The sequence below is a fragment of the Bombus vosnesenskii genome, unplaced genomic scaffold (assembly GCF_011952255.1).
Source record: "Bombus vosnesenskii isolate JDL3184/JDL3185 unplaced genomic scaffold, Bvos_JDL3184-5_v1.1 scf7180000013395, whole genome shotgun sequence".
NCBI classification, from domain to species: Eukaryota; Metazoa; Arthropoda; class Insecta; order Hymenoptera; family Apidae; genus Bombus; species Bombus vosnesenskii.
In genome coordinates, this window is record NW_022883020.1 from 80,404 (window position 1) to 99,468 (window position 19,065).

Below are 19,065 nucleotides of genomic sequence, written 5' to 3' on the forward strand. Positions count from 1 at the left end.
CGGTTTGGCTCTCGGGTTTACGCTGCGAGTTAGCTGCGAGGCGAATGAGAGCGATCGAAAGAGAAAACGAAGGAGAATCGAGAGGTGGTGGAAGGAGCACGCGTAACGGTTTGGGGTAAATTGGAAGAGCGCGTGGCAGGACAGGAGCGGGGGAAATATAGTAGAGCTGTAAAGTGGTACGTTTCTGTCAGTCGCACCGACTCATCGATCCTCGTTCGGCTGCCGCGGTCTGTTCAATTAATAATTTCGTCAGACGTAGACGCGCGCGCGTGTAGTTGAATTACACTGCGCGAGTTTCACCCGTTGATCATGGAATAATATCAGCCGGATGCAAATGTGTGACTATTAATTACACGACCGCGGAAACTGCGGCTATATACTGACTGCGCTCGTGTCCAACTTTTACTCGGCACCATCCATCATTCGGCCTCGGTGAGCTCGTGCCACCGATTAAGCGAAAAGGTACCTACTAGCGGAACAAGCATCTGTCGATAACGGTTCGATTTGCTTCGAACGGCCAATTAATTTCTACTTCGGCTAGATTAAATTGCCAAGGAAACCCTTTTGCCAGGACGCGGATCGCTGGAAAAAAATTACCATGCTATCTTCGCGGATCCAAGGAGGCGTCATTCTTTCGGTCTCCCTGCCTCCCTACCACCCTACCTCGCTCTCTCTCTCTCTCTCTCTCTCTCTCTCTCTCTTTCTCTCTTCGTTCGGTGTTTGCCAACCGGGAAACTTGGATTCGCGTCAGCGTGCAGACCAATCGGTCCAATTCACACGAACGACCATCCATCGGCGGAACTCGAGCTTTAATTGCTTTTGAAGTTAAATACAAATCTATCGTCGCTGCACACGCTGCACATCGGCTGGCAGTTTGACAAAGCGTTAAAATTCTCCCGATCCCGCAAAAACGATCAGCCCCGTTTGTTCGATACGTCACGTCGTATCGATTGTAAATTCGATGCTCGGTATGCTCGAGCTGCCCGTTCGAACGCTTGCGTTTTACGACGATGCCACTTGCACGATAAGTGGCAGAGATTAGACGAGTGAACGTGCACGTAGCAGGTATAAGCTTATCACCTATGGAACTCTAAACTTCTGTCTCTGCTCGTGTCCGTATTATTAGACAACGAAATAACCGGGAAGCAAATCGTCGCGTTACAAATACCACGGGTGGTTCTTCAAACGCGTCACTTTCGAAATGAAGAATAACTGTTATTCTTTCTTTTCCCACTTACTTTTACACGTTACACGTCATACACTGTTAGACATGTGTATATGTAATATCGATTAACGACGATTTCCTGCAACAACTTTCGGACAACGCTGCAAGTGCAAGAACCAAAGAACGTTGTTGTCTCGACCGTTTCACGTCCAAGTTGTACGTATCTACGTTGCGTAGGCATGCCATTAAAATGTGTAAATAATTATCACGTAACAGCATCGAAAGGTGATATTTTATGACAATTGATAATCTTACCGGGAACGTTATATTAATATATATAGCAACAACAATTTACCATAGTAAGAATAAAAAGGACATGTTGAGAAGGAAAAATGGAGACCACCGGTTGAATACCTCTATCTCTGTTTCAACGAGGAGCATGGATCTTCGGCCGTAAGCCGGCCGCTCTATATTTCTTATGTCGGTGGGAGGGACAAGGGCCGCTAGAGGTTAAATATTCGCAAAATGGTCAGGAAATCTGGTCGTTGCTGCTTTCCCTGATTAAAAATCGGCGAGCGTGCTGTACACGCGGTACGTGCAACGAGGAATTCGCTCGCCAGGGAGATGGCCGCGTCCAACTCTTTTACCGTGTTCAACCCGTCGACTACAACTCGCAATTAGTAATGCGATTTGCGTCCCGATTTCTCGGGGATTACACGCTGCAATTAAAGCAGGCAATCTCGATTCTTTTTAATATCGTAGATTACGGAACGATCGTAATGGTAGCGAGCCGTTGGCGGCGAAACGGTACAAGTCGAAGGAGAGAGAGAGGAGTGTCGCGCGATGTTACGAACCGCGTTTCCCCGATTAGAATTCAACGTACGCGGCAAAGGGTAAACGCGCACAGATCGATCCAGGCCGGAAACCACGTGCAGTTGCTCGACCAGGCGCCAATTGAAGAGGATTTGATCGTGTTTTATATGTTGGTTATATGATTCGTGAATGCAGGTCAGTGGGCACTCGAAACGGTGAATAAGATGAAATAGAAGAGCGGAACTGAAAAAGAGGGGAACGTGGCGGTAAAGTAGAATAAAATAAGTGGACGATAAAAGCGATGACGTGACTCTACTGGTCGGTAGTGTTCGAATCGTCCTGTGTATACACAGTGTATACTATTGTAAGCGAAGGCGAAAGAAAAATATTTCCCAATGTCCCCGTTGATCTGTCAGTTGCGTAAGCAACGACATGGTTGTAGTGGCCACGCTCGTTCGTAACGTATTTCGTAATCGTGGTAGATTTACGTAATGTAAATTTCAGAAGCGATAGATCGTGTTCCGTATAGATGGTTTCGATGGATGGCAATTTCTCGCGCGGCCTCGCTCGAACGTGTCTTCTCGAGACTCTGGTTTCGATTTTCTTGGAAGGCATCGCCGCGTCGCAGTCGGCGGATCAACGTGGCGTAATAAATCCGCCGACGTGCTATCTCGCCGCGGCTCGCGATCGATCCACCAGGAGAGAATGATAGACGGTGGCGTGGCGTCGATCGATCAAGCGGTTAGGCGTGCCGTTAAACCGCCTTTTAGCAAACTACCAAAGTTCGATAAAACGCCAAAGTGGGTACGAGTGTTCGGGGTTGGAACAAAATACACGCCGCTCGACGATCACGGAACTTGCAGCTTGAACGCGGCCTTTCCTCTCCTCCCTCGGGGCTTTCTTTTTTCGTCTTTTTTGCGCAAGAAACGAGGAAAAATCGATCCGCCAAGGAGAACGACCACGATTACTTCTCGCCTTGTTTGCCGTTCTTTCTCTTCTTTTCTATTTTCTATGTCCGCTCTCTTGCCTTTTCAGCTGTTTTCGCGCATCATCGGTCGAAACAATCGCGAGAGCAGAAGGGGAAAAAGCTAGCGATTTCGAGGAAAGTCGGCAACCACAACCACGGTTTATTTAATTTATCGAGTATTTTTGCTCGGTGAAAGGCGAGCGTTCAATGACGCGTGTTCTCGTTCGATCGATCGATACTCCTCGGTGGAGGATGTTCCCTGGACCAGCGAAACGGGGTCGCTGGCAGGGAGTAGCAGGATTCGTTGAAATCGGAAAACGAAGCTGGCGATTCGACTTTGGCGGACCGACGAATTAATCGACGGCGCTGATCTGTAAACTCTCCGAAGGAGGAGAAATTGAAAGATGCGAGCGGCGCGGCGAATAAATTCAAGCAGCGTCCTAGCAGCAAGTAGGTGGCTGCGACCGGCGATAAAAATGGTGGGTCGAGTATCGACTCGGACTCGGACTCGGACTGGTACAGCGGCCGCAACAAAGGCGAGCGGAAGAAGAAAAGAAGGGGAGGAGGAAAGAAAGAAAGAAAGAAAGAAAGAAAGAAAGAAAGAAAGGAGAAAAGAAGGGAGAAAAGAGAAGAAAGAGAAGGGAAAGAAGGGCTGGCCCCGATACGAGTCGATATCCTGTTTCTCTTGGTCGAGTCGTTGCTTCGGGCGAGCGCGCCGGTTAAGCTCGTTTCGAGGGCGAGAAGAAGGAGAAAAAGACGGGCGAGAGGGATACAGGGTAGAGCAGAGAAGACGGGAAACAGATACAGCAGGGAAAGGACGTAACCCTGGGATAGCGTGCGTCCTCTCCGTCTGTTTCGGAGAGCAAGCAATGAAACACACGAGGGAGGCGTACACGTACTGTGAGAGACGGCGTGATCGCGGACGGCGTAGACCGTAAATTCGAGCGCGTCCGTCGGTGTCGGAGGATAGGCCGCGGCGGACTCGGGGTGCTGGAGGGAAAAGCAATCAATCTTTGAGAGGCAGATGAGTGCAGGAACCTAAAATATAGGGCAACACAAATTTAGTCTGGCTGCCGGTCCACGTCCACGTGTCGACGTGAATGCGCAACCGCCCGGGTTTGTAATCGATATTGCCGACAAGGCACCACGCCCTGCACCTGCGAGATGTGCGGGATATGCAATGGTACCGAACGCTCCGGGATCCGCGTCCCTCTCACCCTTCTTCTCCGCAACCTGCTCCACCGCCTCACTCTCTCTCACTCTCTCTCTCTCTCCCAGTCTCTCTCTCTCACTCTCTCTCTCACTCCCTCTCTCTCTCACTCTCTCTCTCTCTCACTCTCTCAACATTCTCTCTCTCTCTCTCTCTCTGTTGCTCCATCTCCGTCTCCCTTCCTCGTTTCAACCCCTCTTCAACTTGCTTCTCTACCCTCTTGTGTCTATACTCTTCTCTCCCCCGCCCCGTTTTCTTTCCACCCTGCTGGCCCACCCAGCCTCTCTCGCTGTCTCCCTCGTTCGCTCTCGGCCTAGTTATCCGCGCCTCCTCTTCTCCTTCTCCGTCCGTCTACTTATCTATTTATCTATCTTTGTCGCGGAGCAACTCCGATTATCTGGTCGGTTCTGCGCGGAACGGAACGCGCTCGTCTGGGGACTTTGCAGCTCCGCGTTGGCAGCACTGCGGGAGGACCCAGGGTACGCGGGTCCACGTAGAAGACCGACTAGACGGAGATCGACATACCGGATAGCTGTACCCGGGATCCGCATGGTCGGAACGCTGCGAAACCTGCAAATGCCCAGTGTCCGGGCCTTCCAGTGACCAGCCGATATTCTACTTTCGCTCTTCCAATACGTATCACCAAACGACTTTATTTCGACAAATTTTATTCGCGCCGATAAAATCCTAGCGAATGCGTACGCCATCCCGTACGATAATCTTCTGCTGTCTATTCGGTAGTGTCGCACCTTGCGTTTCCATGCGTTCTAGCACACGAGTAGGGAAAGTGTGTGTTGTTTCTGAGGAGAAACGCCACCTCGAGACTCTTCTCGTTCGAGAGTTATTCGACGACGCAACGCGACGTTGGCTGCGCGCGTTCGCCGAATCGAATGAAAATTTAATAAGGGTCAACGAGAACGGGAAAATATCGGCACGCCCCATTTACGCCGCCGTAATCGTTGCCGGTGTAATCGGGCAACGGGCGCGTTTAACGGAAAATTGCAGTCGCTTTAAAAATACACGCCGACGACGCGTTCGCGATTTACCGCGAAATCGAATTACACGTGCGAGCTATTTTCGGCTAATGGAAATAAATTATAGACTGCCGACCGCTTTTGCCGCTTTATAATGCACCGATTCTGGCTACCGTTCACCCAGCTTCGCCAACCATCTGGCGTAAATAGTTTTCACTCGTGGCCGTATTCCATGATACTAAATCGAACGAGATCCCTCGCAACGCCTGCCACGTCGAACAAACGTATCGTCCCCAGACTTTCCGACCGAGATCCAATAGTTTTCAAATTCCAGTTGCAAGCTCTACCTATTACGTGCCTCTGTGTGTGTGTGCGCGCGCGCGCGCGTGTACAGGACCTTCAAAAGCGATAGGTCGACAAACTTGGGCAAAAAAAATATTACTGCATGTGTTCAGGAGGGGCTAAACCGCGGCCATTTTAGACTCAGCCTGTACGCAGTTCGTTCTAGTTTCTTCGACGAGTCGTCCAAGTTTTGCCAATCGACTACGCCCTTGTCTGAACCGGACGATAAATGGGCCTGGACAGTTACGTCAGTGACGATGCGCGCTGAAAAATATTCCGTGTTTCTCTTTGCTCGTTCTCCTACATCCTAAATTCTGTAACCTATTATCGTACGATATCCTAATGCTTTGTAAGTTAATACGCGTCACTGTTCGTTACATGCTCGATCGATCCGTCGCGTCGCGTCGCGTCGCGTCCAGTCGCGTTGCATCGGGTATGCGAATTTACACCGGAATGACATAATCGCGGAGCAGAATTCGGACGTTACGTCGCGATCGCTTAAATAATCCGCTGCTGATAAATAATACGCTTTTCGCGTTTTCGCGATTTATAAAACGGACTTTTCACCGACGTAAAACGCCTCGTGGTTCTTGAAAATACGTATCTCTATGTACACACACCAAGTACGATAAAGAGAAATATCGTTTTCGACACACATCTGTAACACAGATATAAATGTGATTTTCTATGCGACGCGAAGAAACGGTTATTCGTTGCATATTGAAACACAAATTCCACGAAAGCTGGACACACGATATTTATACGATAAGTCATCGCATCGATAGGATATCGTGCGCGAGAAAAGGCTTATGACTGGCGATAACGCAGAAAGTATCGATATCGATCGGTATAAAAAAAAAAGAAAAAAGAAAAAAAATGAAAAGGAAGAAGAAAAGAAGGAGAAAGAAAAAGAGAAAGAAAGAGAACGGTGTTTGACGGACTAGGATTTTGTCGCTAGTTTAAGTTCCATTCGATTACATGTGCATCGCGGTCGCGCGTGGTTTGCCCGGGATCGTTGGAACGCGCGAAGCCGTTTAACGTTTCAATTTTCCGCGTCTGGATGAGAGGTTGGTCGTTTTTGCGACGTGTACAGGGTGTTGCAGGGTACGGTGTTGCGCGGATACAACAGGGTCGTCCGTTAAGCCGTTTTAAGCCACGACAGGTACGAGCTAGTTAGGAAAACAAAGTGGTATAAACGCGTAGAGCAACGTGGCACGGTCCGTGCTTTACGAGACACGCGATTCCGATGTTTCGCTCGATAGCATCGAGAATTTAATATACATACGTACATACGTACGTACATACTGCGGCCGAATCGATGCGGACCGTGGGAAACGCGCGACGACGAATCCGCTCTCTATCATCGCGTTCGTTAAAATCGAAAACTAACGTCATCGTGCAACGCGATCCCCTCACCGTATCGATTCTCGTGTTTATTTGCACGCGGCACGGCTACCGATAGAAAACCGATCGGAACGGCGGATCCACAGCTTGGAAAAGAGAGGTACGGACAACAACTCGCTTCCTCGAGCGTTTCTTCACGATCTGACACGATCGGTTCGTCGAAAAAGATAGAAAGTTTCCGCGGTGCAGGATACAGGCTGCTATACAGGGTGGTCCGTAATTCACGATACAATTTGCGTTATTACAATTTGCAAATTTCCGTTATGCGTGAATTTACTTGACTGCCAGCTAGCATATAGTCAGCTAGATAGGAGCGGATAATCGGTAGAAGGCTATTTTCTACGTGGGGATAAGTCGAAAGCGTAGAATACAACTTTTTCGTGCGAAATCTCATTTTCGATAAAGTCGGATTTGGAAATTTGCCTGCGACGCTGCCGCTCCGACACCGTAAAGTATTCGGTCCGATGTACGGTCGAGTTGTAGTAACGCTATGTAAATTTGATGAAACGGCTGATCTTGGCGTGCACGTGCACGATAATCTGCCGTCAATCGTCTGCCTCTATTTCTGGCCAGCCGAAAAGTTGCTAACCGTTGTGTATGGGAACGCGCGTACAGGGGAGACGCGTGTAATGGCAGCTGTGACTGCGGTCACTTTGATGCGTCAAAGTACCCCGTGGCATATGCGTGTAAATATAATGCACGTGAATATTTGAGAAATCGCATAAGACGGAGATGGACGAGATATAACGGAATGCTAGCTTCGATAAACGATGCGAACGTACAACGAGTAACGCGTGTCACGCTGCTCGATTTTACCATGCCAAAGCGGCATTATTATTTTTCCCCCGATTCCCACTATTCAGCGGCGACCTCGATAATCGTGACGTACCACGGACGCAATTAGCGAATCGAACGGAATAGAATGCAACGTAATCGGATCGAATGGAATCGAATAGTACTCGATGATTTCTACTTTTGCACGAACGTCCGATGCCAAAGACACACGACTAATTACGAGATATTCGAGCAGTGGATATCTGTGAGAGCCGTTGACGTTGGCTCCTTGCTTTATATAGGACAAGCGGATGCAGTTGCGACGACAACGACGACGACGACGACGCTCTTTCATCTCGGAAAGCTTTCATTTATTTCGAAAACTTTTCGTTCATCGGGAATCGAACGATTTACGGGAGAAAGGAGGAAAGGCCGGCCGATTGCCGAGCGAAAAACCTCGTTATTGACGAAACAGGGACAGGGGAACTCTGTCAAATTTTATTTCCACGTTACGTGGGTCGACAGCGTGAGCGTCGTTGCACGAGCCTAAAACTCGCTATTACTCGTAGAGAAGGATATAATAGGTACAGCCAGCCACGAAAGTAATCGTAGCCTCTTCAAAACGGAAGAACTTTTTTCAAATTGGACCGAACCACTCGAGCTTTTTCGAGAAGCTAGATAAAAGAAACGTTAAGGAAATTGAAATTCCATCGTTCCTACCGATTTCAATGTTGTCAAAATTGCTTTTACACGCCAAACTAGCCAACCGAACCTTCTAGCTTCTCGAAGAGTCTCCAGTCGTTCAATTTTAAAAAAGTTATTCCATTTTGAAGGCTGTACGAATACTTTGGCGGCTGACCGTGCGTATATATCGGACGATGTTGATTTCCAAGGCTTTTCTTTCCCCTGATGCACAAAGAATATCGCTCCAAGTAATTAGAACAAAGCGCAAACTCGCTGATCGAGTTAAAACGGCTAGCGCCCATGCGAAAAGAAGCTCGCTACCTAGCGGGTATCCGATGGATGGTTCGCGTTTTCCATGCTGTTGCTGCGTCGCGTTACGTCACGTCGCATCGCGTCGCATCGCGTCGCATGGCGTCGCATCGCGTTGTGGGTGGTACGCTGCTAGTCGGCATTCACGTTTCAACGATGTATCTGAATTCGCCCGTCTAATTCGTCCAGCGAAACAAAAGGCCGCCGATCATTTTGTTCTTTAGAACGTGCCACGCGAGAAAATCAAGTGGATTTCAGTGAGGCGAACGAGCTGCACCGTCTGTAGGTCTGCGAGCCACGATATTCCTATTCTCCTTACCGATCTGTGTTCTGCTCGGAAATAAAATGATATTCTCTCTCTCTCTCTCTCTCTCTCTCTCTCTACGCGTGTTTTGTCCGAATTCATCGAAAAATGGAAGAGGAAGAAAATCAGTCGGATCGGATTACGTCCGAGAGGCGTGTGCTTTTCCAGCAATTTGTGCCTGCAAGGGAGCGGGAACGCGTACGCGTACGAACGTTACTGTTCCGACCACTAGTTCCACAAACTCGTAGACTGTCACGTCTGCCATATGAAATCCGGATTCCCGTTACTTTGTTATTTCTACTAGCGTCGACTCGTACGATGGATTATACGAAACCGCGAATCGGTTAATTCCACCATGGGCGTGACGCCCGCGATGGTTGAATTCCACGCGAGTATCGCGTATCCGGTGCAGAATTTTAGCTACGTACCAGCTCGGGAAATCTTTGCTGCGAAACGTCGGCTTCGCGAACAGAGAGCAAAAGAGAGCAAGATAGAATAAAAGAGAGAGAGAGAGAGAGACAGCCTGGGCGCGAAATCGTTAAAAGGCCCGAGGCGAGAAGAAACGAGCCGAGTTCATCGGTTGCGACGCCAGCTTTTTTCCGCGGCGAGGCCAATTTTTCCTCGGGTTAATCGTCCGATCGCGCGCAGTGTTTTTGGGAATCGTCCGTCAGACGCGCCTTGCCATTTTCTGTCATGAAACGTGCGGCTAGACTCGCGTTTTCGCATAAGCAGCGACACGTTTCTAAGTTTCTAAGGAGGATTAGTGAATCCACTGTCGTGAAGAATATGAGAAACGATGAAAACGTTATGGAAAAGGGCAAGTTTGTCCGACGACACGGGCAGAACCTAAACTTTCGTAAATCTTTCTCCTTGTTGCCATCAACTTCGCCACTGGGCCGCTCTACGTGGCAGATTATACAACTTTCTGAACCGTTTAATTTCACTGTGCGAACATTAGGCCGCGGCCCTCCTCTTACTCCACCATATAATACGTTCTAATCGTGTTTCGCTGCAACAGCCGGCAAGCTTGCCGACGTTGTTAAGAGAGGCAGGGTCCCTGGTCGATGAAACTGATTTAGATGGAACAATCGTAACGCGACTGCTGTTCGAAATCGTCGGCGAAACGAGTGGAACAATGGTCGGGTGGGTATCAGCGACAGAAGCAGAGTTGCTTTAGGGAGCGAAACCTGAAATATTCGCGATTACGTTCGTAAGACGTATTCGAGTAAATGGTTAGGTCGATCAGAATTTTTAACGATTCTGCAAACGCGTAGCATCCCAACGCCACGGTCGATTTGCAGTAACGGTGTGTGAATTTGACCAAGCTATAGAAAATTAACTATAGCTATAGGAATTAACAATTAATAATTGGAAGCGACCCTTGCTTTGCTTTACTTACTAAAAAACGTAGCAATAATTTATCTTAGTGTTTGTTGCATAGAACGATATATACATTTGCTGTTTAGATATCACTGGTTGCTGTTAATCCGTCTTGCGAGTCGAGGAATTAAAGAATCTGTAGATAAAGAGCTTGTAAAGTGACAAAATATACGTATACTCGCTTATTCTGTTATATCGTATTAGAAATATACGTATAAGATGTGACAAATACATATTATATATTGCTGCTTTGAAGATAAACTTAATCGGATTACAACGTACCATTATGCGTAGCTACGGTGATTATGAGCAATCAAATCATCGCAGTTTGATCTGTAGTTAAAATAAGTAAATGTTCGAATACTTTTCACCGACAGCGTATATATTTTGCAGAGATCGGAAAAGTATTTAAACCGATGTTAGCGATATTAATATAATATAAATTAATATAATAAGTCTAACTATTCAGTGGGAGTTTTACGGCAGCTTTGACTATTCGTACCGTATAAATATCAATTTTGTGCTAAATACGAGTTTGCAAGAAAGTGTTGCAACTTGTGGGTATATCTTCAAATTGGATAGACATTTTAGCGTGACAGCCGAACGAACTTGAAAATTCGTACAAACCCGTATAACAACTGCGAGTTTCGCGTTTCTATCGTTGCCAAAACACGTAAAAAATGTTATGCCTCTTTGTCGATCCGTCCCTATTCGTCTTTAACATTCGATTTAACGTGAGAATTAACACTCGATCGCATAACGTACGTACTTTTACGGGCCGCTGTACCCAGAATTCGGTCCCATCCGGTGGCAGACAATTTCCTCGTGTCCGCGTCGTCTTGCCATTTCGTCGCGGCAACTCGATGGAATTAAAAGTTAATTCGCCGGACTTGCCCTAAGAAGACAAGGTAGCGTACAACTTCCGATTCAACTGGATTCAATGGCAATTCTAGTTCGAGTTCGATCGATCGATCGCTCCTTCTTTTCTTTTCTTTTTTGTCTCTACGATCGAGTACACGCTGGACGAAACGTGGATGAGATGCACGAGATGAGAACGTAGATGACGTTGACAAGCCGAGAACGTTGGTGAGGAAGACGCGGCCGTCCAACGAAGGGCAACGTACGATAACTCGGCGATTAGTTATTAAAGAAGGGGGAAGGTGGGAAACAGAAGTAATTTCGAGCGCGTCGATTACCCCCGGCAGAATTCCTCTGGTCGCTCGCCTACCTGAAAGTCGCCCCACGACCGAGCCCCTATAGAAACATCGTCATTGACTATCATCTATTCGAGGCCCTCTTCGCCTCGGGCTTATTTTTCGTATACTACGAGGAACTAGGCCACTGGCAACCGAGTCTTTTTATCTGCACGCCGTCCATTTTATGAATTTTATGAAACCCCGGGATGGGCACGGAGATGAAAAAGTTTCGCGGGCTTTAATGAAACTTGGGAGAAAAGTTTCGTACCCGACTCGTATATTTTTCCATCGGATACAGACACGTGTATTCGTGGCGATTACTGCGCGCGTTGTGCGCTTTTCCAAGTCTTCGAACCCCTTTTCTCTCATTCTGTTTGTGCCTTCCTGCCAGGGCCGGCCACGGGGATCGGTGTAGCGAGCCCGGTGTAACCGGGTGCCGGCACAACGGAGATTCACAAGGAAAAGAAACAAACGAAACGGATACTTCCTAACTGGTTCAAATTAATTTCATTTTAGAAACTCGGAATGTATGCAGCACGATTAAACGCATCTGGCGTGTCAAGTATTCGAAAAGATAATAATTGTGACTTTTTCTGAAATAATTGTGACTTTTTCAATACTTTTAACGACACGACGACAAGAAAGTCACGCGTTTAAACATCCTAATGTTTGTTCGTTTCTACCATTGTCTTCTCCTAGAGACGCGAAACGCGTAAAAATACACGAGTACACATTTGAACCTTCTTTCGCGATATTTAGAATTCGCTTGTAATTTATATTTTATTATTATAATTATAAGCTAAATAATTAAATGCGTCTTTTTGTTGGTTGTGGGGTTGGGACGGCCGCCCGTATCGCGCGCTCGTGAATCCGCTACTGGTCGGTGACGGGGCGCGTTTGATCGATCGTCACGGATCAAGCAGAAAGCAGCTGGCCAAACCGACATCAACCGTGGAAAACTCTGGCTAGCGCAACGCTAGATGAAACGAGCCGAGAAACAGCGTCGATTATCATAAGGGGGTGTGCAGTGGGCAAGTAGAAGCAAAGGAGGAATCTATGATCGAGCTGGCTCGGTGGCTCGTTTATCGGCAGGCTCGCGACGTTTCGCAGACATAGCAACCCGGCAAATGTGCTAAACGCGCAACGTGCCGAATGGTTATACAGGGAAAATCGACGAAGCGTGACCGTCACTGATTGCTAGGTGCAGCGGAACGTGACGGTTTATGAGAAGAGGGGGACCAAGTTGGAAAATGCTGCTGCAGAATGGTTTGCGATGCTGCGTTCAGCATCGTCTCGCAGTTCTGTCGAGATTTAGGTGGAGACGGCTTGTTTTCGGATCTCGATCCACCCAGCACGAATGTTCTTAGGAAAGGATATCGCTATCCTTTCTTCCTACCAAGCTACTCTTCTCGGTGTATAGCTACCTAAAAGACGTAAAAGACGTAAGGAAAAAAAAACGTGATATGCGGAATAACTGTGGCCGATTGGCGTTTTTACGCCACTCCGTTCGAAATACCTACATACGTATTAATCGGTTCGATAATACCGCGTTCAAGTACCGTTTAAATCGTCCGAGTGGATGAAAAGATTAACAAGTTTTCCGATAAGCGATGGAGTCATAGCGTCGTACCATGGTATGGTACGACGGGCGAGCCATCCTATACACATTGACGGATTGCTTTCAAATTACACTATTACGACAGTCGCGTCTCGTTACGGTACCAACGAAATTTCAAAGAGTTTCGCGTTATTGGGTCGATAGTACGAGTGATCCGATGCCAATACGTCTCGTAAATTGTTGGTCTGCGCGTCGCGTGCGTTGTTGCGTGTGCAAACCTCGTAACGGATTAAAAGAGCGATATTCGATCGATCGTTGTTTCAACGGCAGACTCGTTGCGTTTTCACAACAGTTTTTCCTAATTGTAAAAGAAGATTGGGAAAGGGGGCGAAGGAGAGATTCGTTTGCGTCGAACCAACTGCTGTAAAAGACATTCAGCAGGTTTACTAGGACCGTGCACCGACTCTCCGTACGATAAAAGAATTTCCAAGCTAAACTCCGACCAACACTCTGGCTCATCTTCTTCGATAGACGACGACGTTGCGCTTCGTTTGTCGCAAAATAATGGACAAATTTCAACCTTTTTATCGTAGGAAGAGCTGATGCGCGATCTTGCTAAACGTGCTGTTGCACACGTGACCACAACAACACGATGCCACTGGCAGACAAATAAATAATTTAGCGACATCTACTGGATCGGCAACTTTTCCACTGGCCCGATATAATGTACATAATATATTTAGGAAAGGATGAAGCGTCGTAGAAAGCGTTGGGATGCTTTCGCGAGCCACTGTACGTATATCAGGTTATTCTTTATTAAACACGCTTCCACCACTTGTTTTCGCGATATCCTCTAAGGCTTCCAACACGATCAAATATCGCATGGATCCGAGTGCGCACCTTCTCCCCGTTGTATTTTCGTGCTCGAGGCTAACGCTGTCCGCTGCGCTGCCTGGACAGCTGTTGAAAAAGCCGTTCGATAGCCGTTTTAAAACACCTTGGTCGATCACGATCGTGTAACGCGAGCGTTATACCGTTTTTCGATAAGAGACCAGTCACTCGATGATACGACCATCTGTCAATCTTTTCGTGCATGTAGTTTCGAAACTTTCATCTCGGGAAACTTCCGTCCCTCGTGGGAGAAAATTCTCAGACAACCCGTCCAAAATTCCTTTGGGCTACAACTTGGTTCGTTGTTGCGGACCGAGTGCTTCCCATAGGAGTTTTCCTCGCCAACTTGAGAATTTTCAACCAGCGAGCGAATGGGACTGGACGCCGATCGCATTCGCGTACTCCCTGGCTCTGCCCCTCTTACTACGATTGCACCACAAGTACTTGCACGCTTCCAAATTATGGCATATGTTTACCTATTTACGTGCATAGAGACAGATGGATAGATACGAGCGTAACAGTAGTTCCAGTGCAACTGGAAAACGAACGAATGAGACAAGAGTGCGACAAGTACGTTACTTGTAAACTAAGTTAGTAATAGTTTCTTTCTTAGCCGTGATATTATTATTATTTTTCGTTTGTTCGTTTAACCGATATACAGAATAGATTTCGAACAAAGCTGTTTTATCGTACGGTTACCTGTGATATTATCTTAGACAATCGTATACAGTTGATAGTTGTTGACAGAGACGATAGTCGATATTAATTGGTTGGTAAATAAAAAGACAACGATCAAGACAACAATTATAGGAAAAAGTAAAGAATAAACGGGCATCGAAATACTTAGAGACGATAGCGTGTACGTTGTCGATACGATTGCCGCTAACCGGTTCGTTATTTTTTTCGTTTCAGAAGGCGACTACACCTTAGATGATTCCTTTTGGAACGAAGAGACTTCCGTTGGTAAGTTGAAAAGAAAAGGCGAACGCGGTTTTTCGAACGTTTCGCAACAGCCTAATTACGCAACAGCCTACCGACGTACGACTATCTTGCGTCGAGCGTACGGTATTACGAGGCCGAGCGTTTGTCGCGCCACAGGTACGGAGAAAGAGAGCACGGGAACGCAAAGTTACGAGACGATCGCGTAAATACACAATGGATAGGAAGTTGTAGGTTGTAGTCAAAGTCAGTGTTCTCTTTGAAGCACGGCACACGGCTCGGCGACGTAGAAAATTCAACGCGCTCCAAATAAGAGCCGAGATACTAATCGCGCACCGAACAGAATACTCGAATCAATGCTATCGCGTAGAAGAGCAGCGCGACAGCGTATCCGCCCTGCGTTCTCGTTAACGTTGTCGCGAGACAAAGCGTTTTTCATCGCGTAAATGCTCGTGTTTTCGAGTTAACCCACCCGCTTGGACCCTTTGCGAGCGAACGGCTTTAGACTGGCGGCGAAAAGGACTCAAGAGAGAAAGAGAGAAAGAGAGAAAGAAAGAAAGAACGAAGGATGAAAATCGAAGGACACGCGGGAAACGCACAGATTTCCTTCGAATCGCGATGAAACGTAGGCGAAGGAAGGAAAAAGGCGGAGATAGACCGCATTGCAGCATATCCCTCGGAAACTCGATCTGCGGTTACATCTAGTACTCCGGACGCGCAGAATGCTTTATCGTTGAGTCAACAGCGGTGATTGGCTGGGAACACGAAACTTAAATTGGGTTAAATTTTAGACGGGAGGACGATGCGTCCAAGTATAAAATGGACGAGACGAGGGTAACCGATGTAAAATCTCTTAAAACGGCGGCCGTTGCTCCGCGACGCGCCATCTCGTCCAGTGAGAAGCGGAGAATTTCCGCGGCACAGAATACGGCATCGTTTGTATTTCTAGTGACACGGTTTTCTCTCGCTGCACGAGACAACGCGATTTCTTTCGTTTCACGGGACAATTTCGTTCGGTCTTTTCGGATGCTGTCGGAGGAAAAGCGTCGGGACATCTGAATTACAAAACAGGCGGCGGCCGGTTAAAGCGTCGTACACGCTTGCCCGAAAAAAGGAAATTAATATTCATACTCGTATTTGATTAGACGCGTGGCTGACCGGTTGGAAAGTAAACGCGCAGGTCGGCAAGCAAATCCGCCGAGAATTTCGTCAGCGGCACGGCCGGCATCTAACGACTTGTCGCGTCCGCGTCGGTTCGATTAATAGCGATTCGTGCTTCCGAGTGTAGGCAGCCAACCTGCGGTAAACGATACAGCGTACACGACTCGAGCTATTGTATCGAGTAAATCGATGCACGCAGAGTTGCACGCGATATTCTACCTGTTTCTCTCGGAGATCTCATGTACGCGGAGTTTTGCGAGCGTCTGCGAGTCTCCGGAATCTTCCCTTGAACGATGGCTTCGATTTCTAGAGGACGCGCGGAGGAAACCTGAAAATGCTAGGATAGGATGTTCCGCATCGTCGTGTTATCTGGAGTTAACTCGTGTTATCGCGATCACGAAAACGATCGTCGCGGAAAATTTCTACGAATAGATTGAGCGCGTTACGCGAAACATTTTGAGGTTCCGTTAGCGCCGTAACGAGACGCGACTATCTCGACGATAGTTGATAGACAGTAGACTCTGAAGGCGATCTGAATATATAATATATCCGATGATATGCCGGATTTTAGGTTGTAAAATGCAAGATTGCTGACGTAGAACCGGTAACATGGCGTCGTAGCATCGTGCAAGCTTGAAATCTAAAATACGCCAAATTAGTTTCAAGGATGCTTTCGAACGATTATACATGGTTGCTTATTAACGGTATAAATAAATAAAATTAACAAATAAACAGTATTATAAAAACAAAAAAAAAACTGATCGTCTAAATACGTCTGATACTAAATAAAAAATAAGTGGAGATAGTTTGACGGGCGAAAACAGGAGGCGAAAACAGGACGCGATACACTGCACGCGACCGAATAGAATTAAATACACGGCAATTGCACAGAAACGACGCGATAAACGGCCTGTCAACGCGACGTTCGACAAACCCATGGACGGGGCCAACTTAATCGGTCGGTAATCTCGGTTGAACGAACCGTTTCTGGAAATTCGATTTACGAGTCTAGTCGGTTGGTTCGTCAACGAGTAAACCCCTTTAAACTTCCTGGCGACGGTCCCTCGAAAAAGCGGAAATAAAACGAAACAAACCTACGCCGTCGACAGCGCGTCTTGCTAGGATGAGAATATCTATTGGAAGTCCGTGGTTTGTTCGTCGTAGCATATGCGTCTATATGCGCATAGGTTGGACGGATCGGGCAACTTTTAAACTTCTCTGTCGATTTCGTGCGAGAAGCGCGGTAGGTGGAGATCGGAAATTACACGGAGAGGATTCACGCTCGTAAATACTAGTTCCGAGAAAAAATATCAGCCCCGTCCGCCTTAACTCCCCCTTTAATCGGACTTTACGCTGGGAAACTCGAAGCTATTCCTAGCTGGAAAATGACCAGCTCCGCGCTCTCGTTCCCTTCGGCAACGAGATTTTACGTTTCCGATAGGTACTTTCGACCGCTATTTTGATCGATTTCGATATCCATATTGTTACTATTATTATTATCATTATTATCTTTATTATTATTATTATTGTTATTATTATTATTATTCGCGTCTTTACTTAATTCCATATTTTACAATAGGTACAATAGGTACGATAGGTACGATAGGTACAATAGGTAAAATAGGACTGAGATTTTGAGCAAAGTTCCCCGACTTTCTTATCTGATTCGCCCCAAATCTCTTCTGAATGAAATTTCGGTTAGGTTTATTATAATTTACCGCATCGTATGTATTTAACTGCATTCTTGCACAAATGCAAAACGTTTTCCCTAAAAGCAGCAGGTGTCCTAAATTCTAATACTTACGAGTGGCAGTGTATGCACGTACGCAAAAGTTACAAGATATTTAATACAAGCAGGTAATATTTCGCAGAGATTAAAATAGTATTGAAACGGTCGGTTATCCATCGTATCGATATATTCAGTGAGAGCATATTTAACCTTTAGTATATGTCTAAGATGCTACGTTATACGTATCTATCCGATAAATATACTACGGATTTTTATTCAAATTCTTGTCTTTATAAACCTAATTAAACAAATCTGTACTTTTTAAGCATTTCAAATTTCCTAAAAACCCGTAAAAATTCGCAATGTAGGGGCAAATATCGTGCAATTTCTATATGTATATACATTTTCCGATTGGTTTCAAATTTTACCGATATGATGGTGACAGTTGTGCCTTATTAAGTGCTAATAATATTTCAAAACGTTTCCCGTAAAACATGCAATATGGACTGGATAGTCTATTTATCGCGAAAACGATGAAATACCAATAATCTGGAAATTACGAACAGCGTTACAAACATAGGAAACTACGTACGACTTGCGTATTCGAAACGGAAAATAATCTGTTCCGCGTTCATACTCGTTTAATAACTTGTAATTGAATTTGAAGAGAGAAGAGGGCAAGAAAACCACAGAGAGAAAGAGAGAGAGAGAGAGAGAGAGAATGGAACTCTCTCTGGTTGTATTTGCAAGGAATGTTACGCGACTTAACGAGTTAGCCGGGCATGATTAGCATAACTGTTATCGCTAGAGTTACCTGCTACTGGTTAAATTCGACACGTAATATCTCGGTCAAATATGTACATATTTCGACGTGCTCGAACGTATTTCGTCAACAGGTGTTACGTGTCGACGCCCGCTAAACTCGTTCTTTTCTTTTGCTTCGCTTATTAGAAAGTTTCGAGGCAGAGGAGACGCGATAACGAAATTCGATCAAACAGACGGATAATTTCAATAGCAAATCGAGCGTGAAGGGGAAGACGATCGGCAAATTATTTGACCATTTCGTCGGGAGGAAAATACCTCGATTCGAGTGGCATGGTAATTAGTTGCTCTGTCGTTAATCGCGACAGCCGCGTAATAATTCACTACACGGTGATGTCTACGTGTTGAAAAGGGGACGACAGTGGGAGGGTGCAGAAACGTGACAAGTAAGTAATTATCCATACACTTCATTTTGAATGGGACGGGTTAAATCGGGCAAAGCC

The 19,065-nt window shown here is 46.5% G+C and overlaps 1 protein-coding gene across 20 annotated transcripts in view; it reads left to right on the forward strand.

The window, feature by feature from the left end:
* The window catches only part of LOC117237661 (disintegrin and metalloproteinase domain-containing protein 11), a 72,708-nt gene that overhangs the window by 26,917 nt on the left and 26,726 nt on the right, over positions 1–19,065 (forward strand). For 18 of the 20 annotated variants that reach the window (XM_033501842.1, XM_033501845.1, XM_033501835.1 and 15 more), the window contains exon 3: positions 14,884–14,934. The exons of 1 other annotated variant lie outside the window; for it this stretch is intronic. In XM_033501842.1, coding sequence (XP_033357733.1) covers positions 14,884–14,934 — 51 coding nt within the window. Of the gene's footprint in view, positions 1–223; positions 463–14,883; positions 14,935–19,065 lie in introns of those variants that run through there. One more of the 20 variants, XM_033501853.1, reaches the window with a different exon arrangement.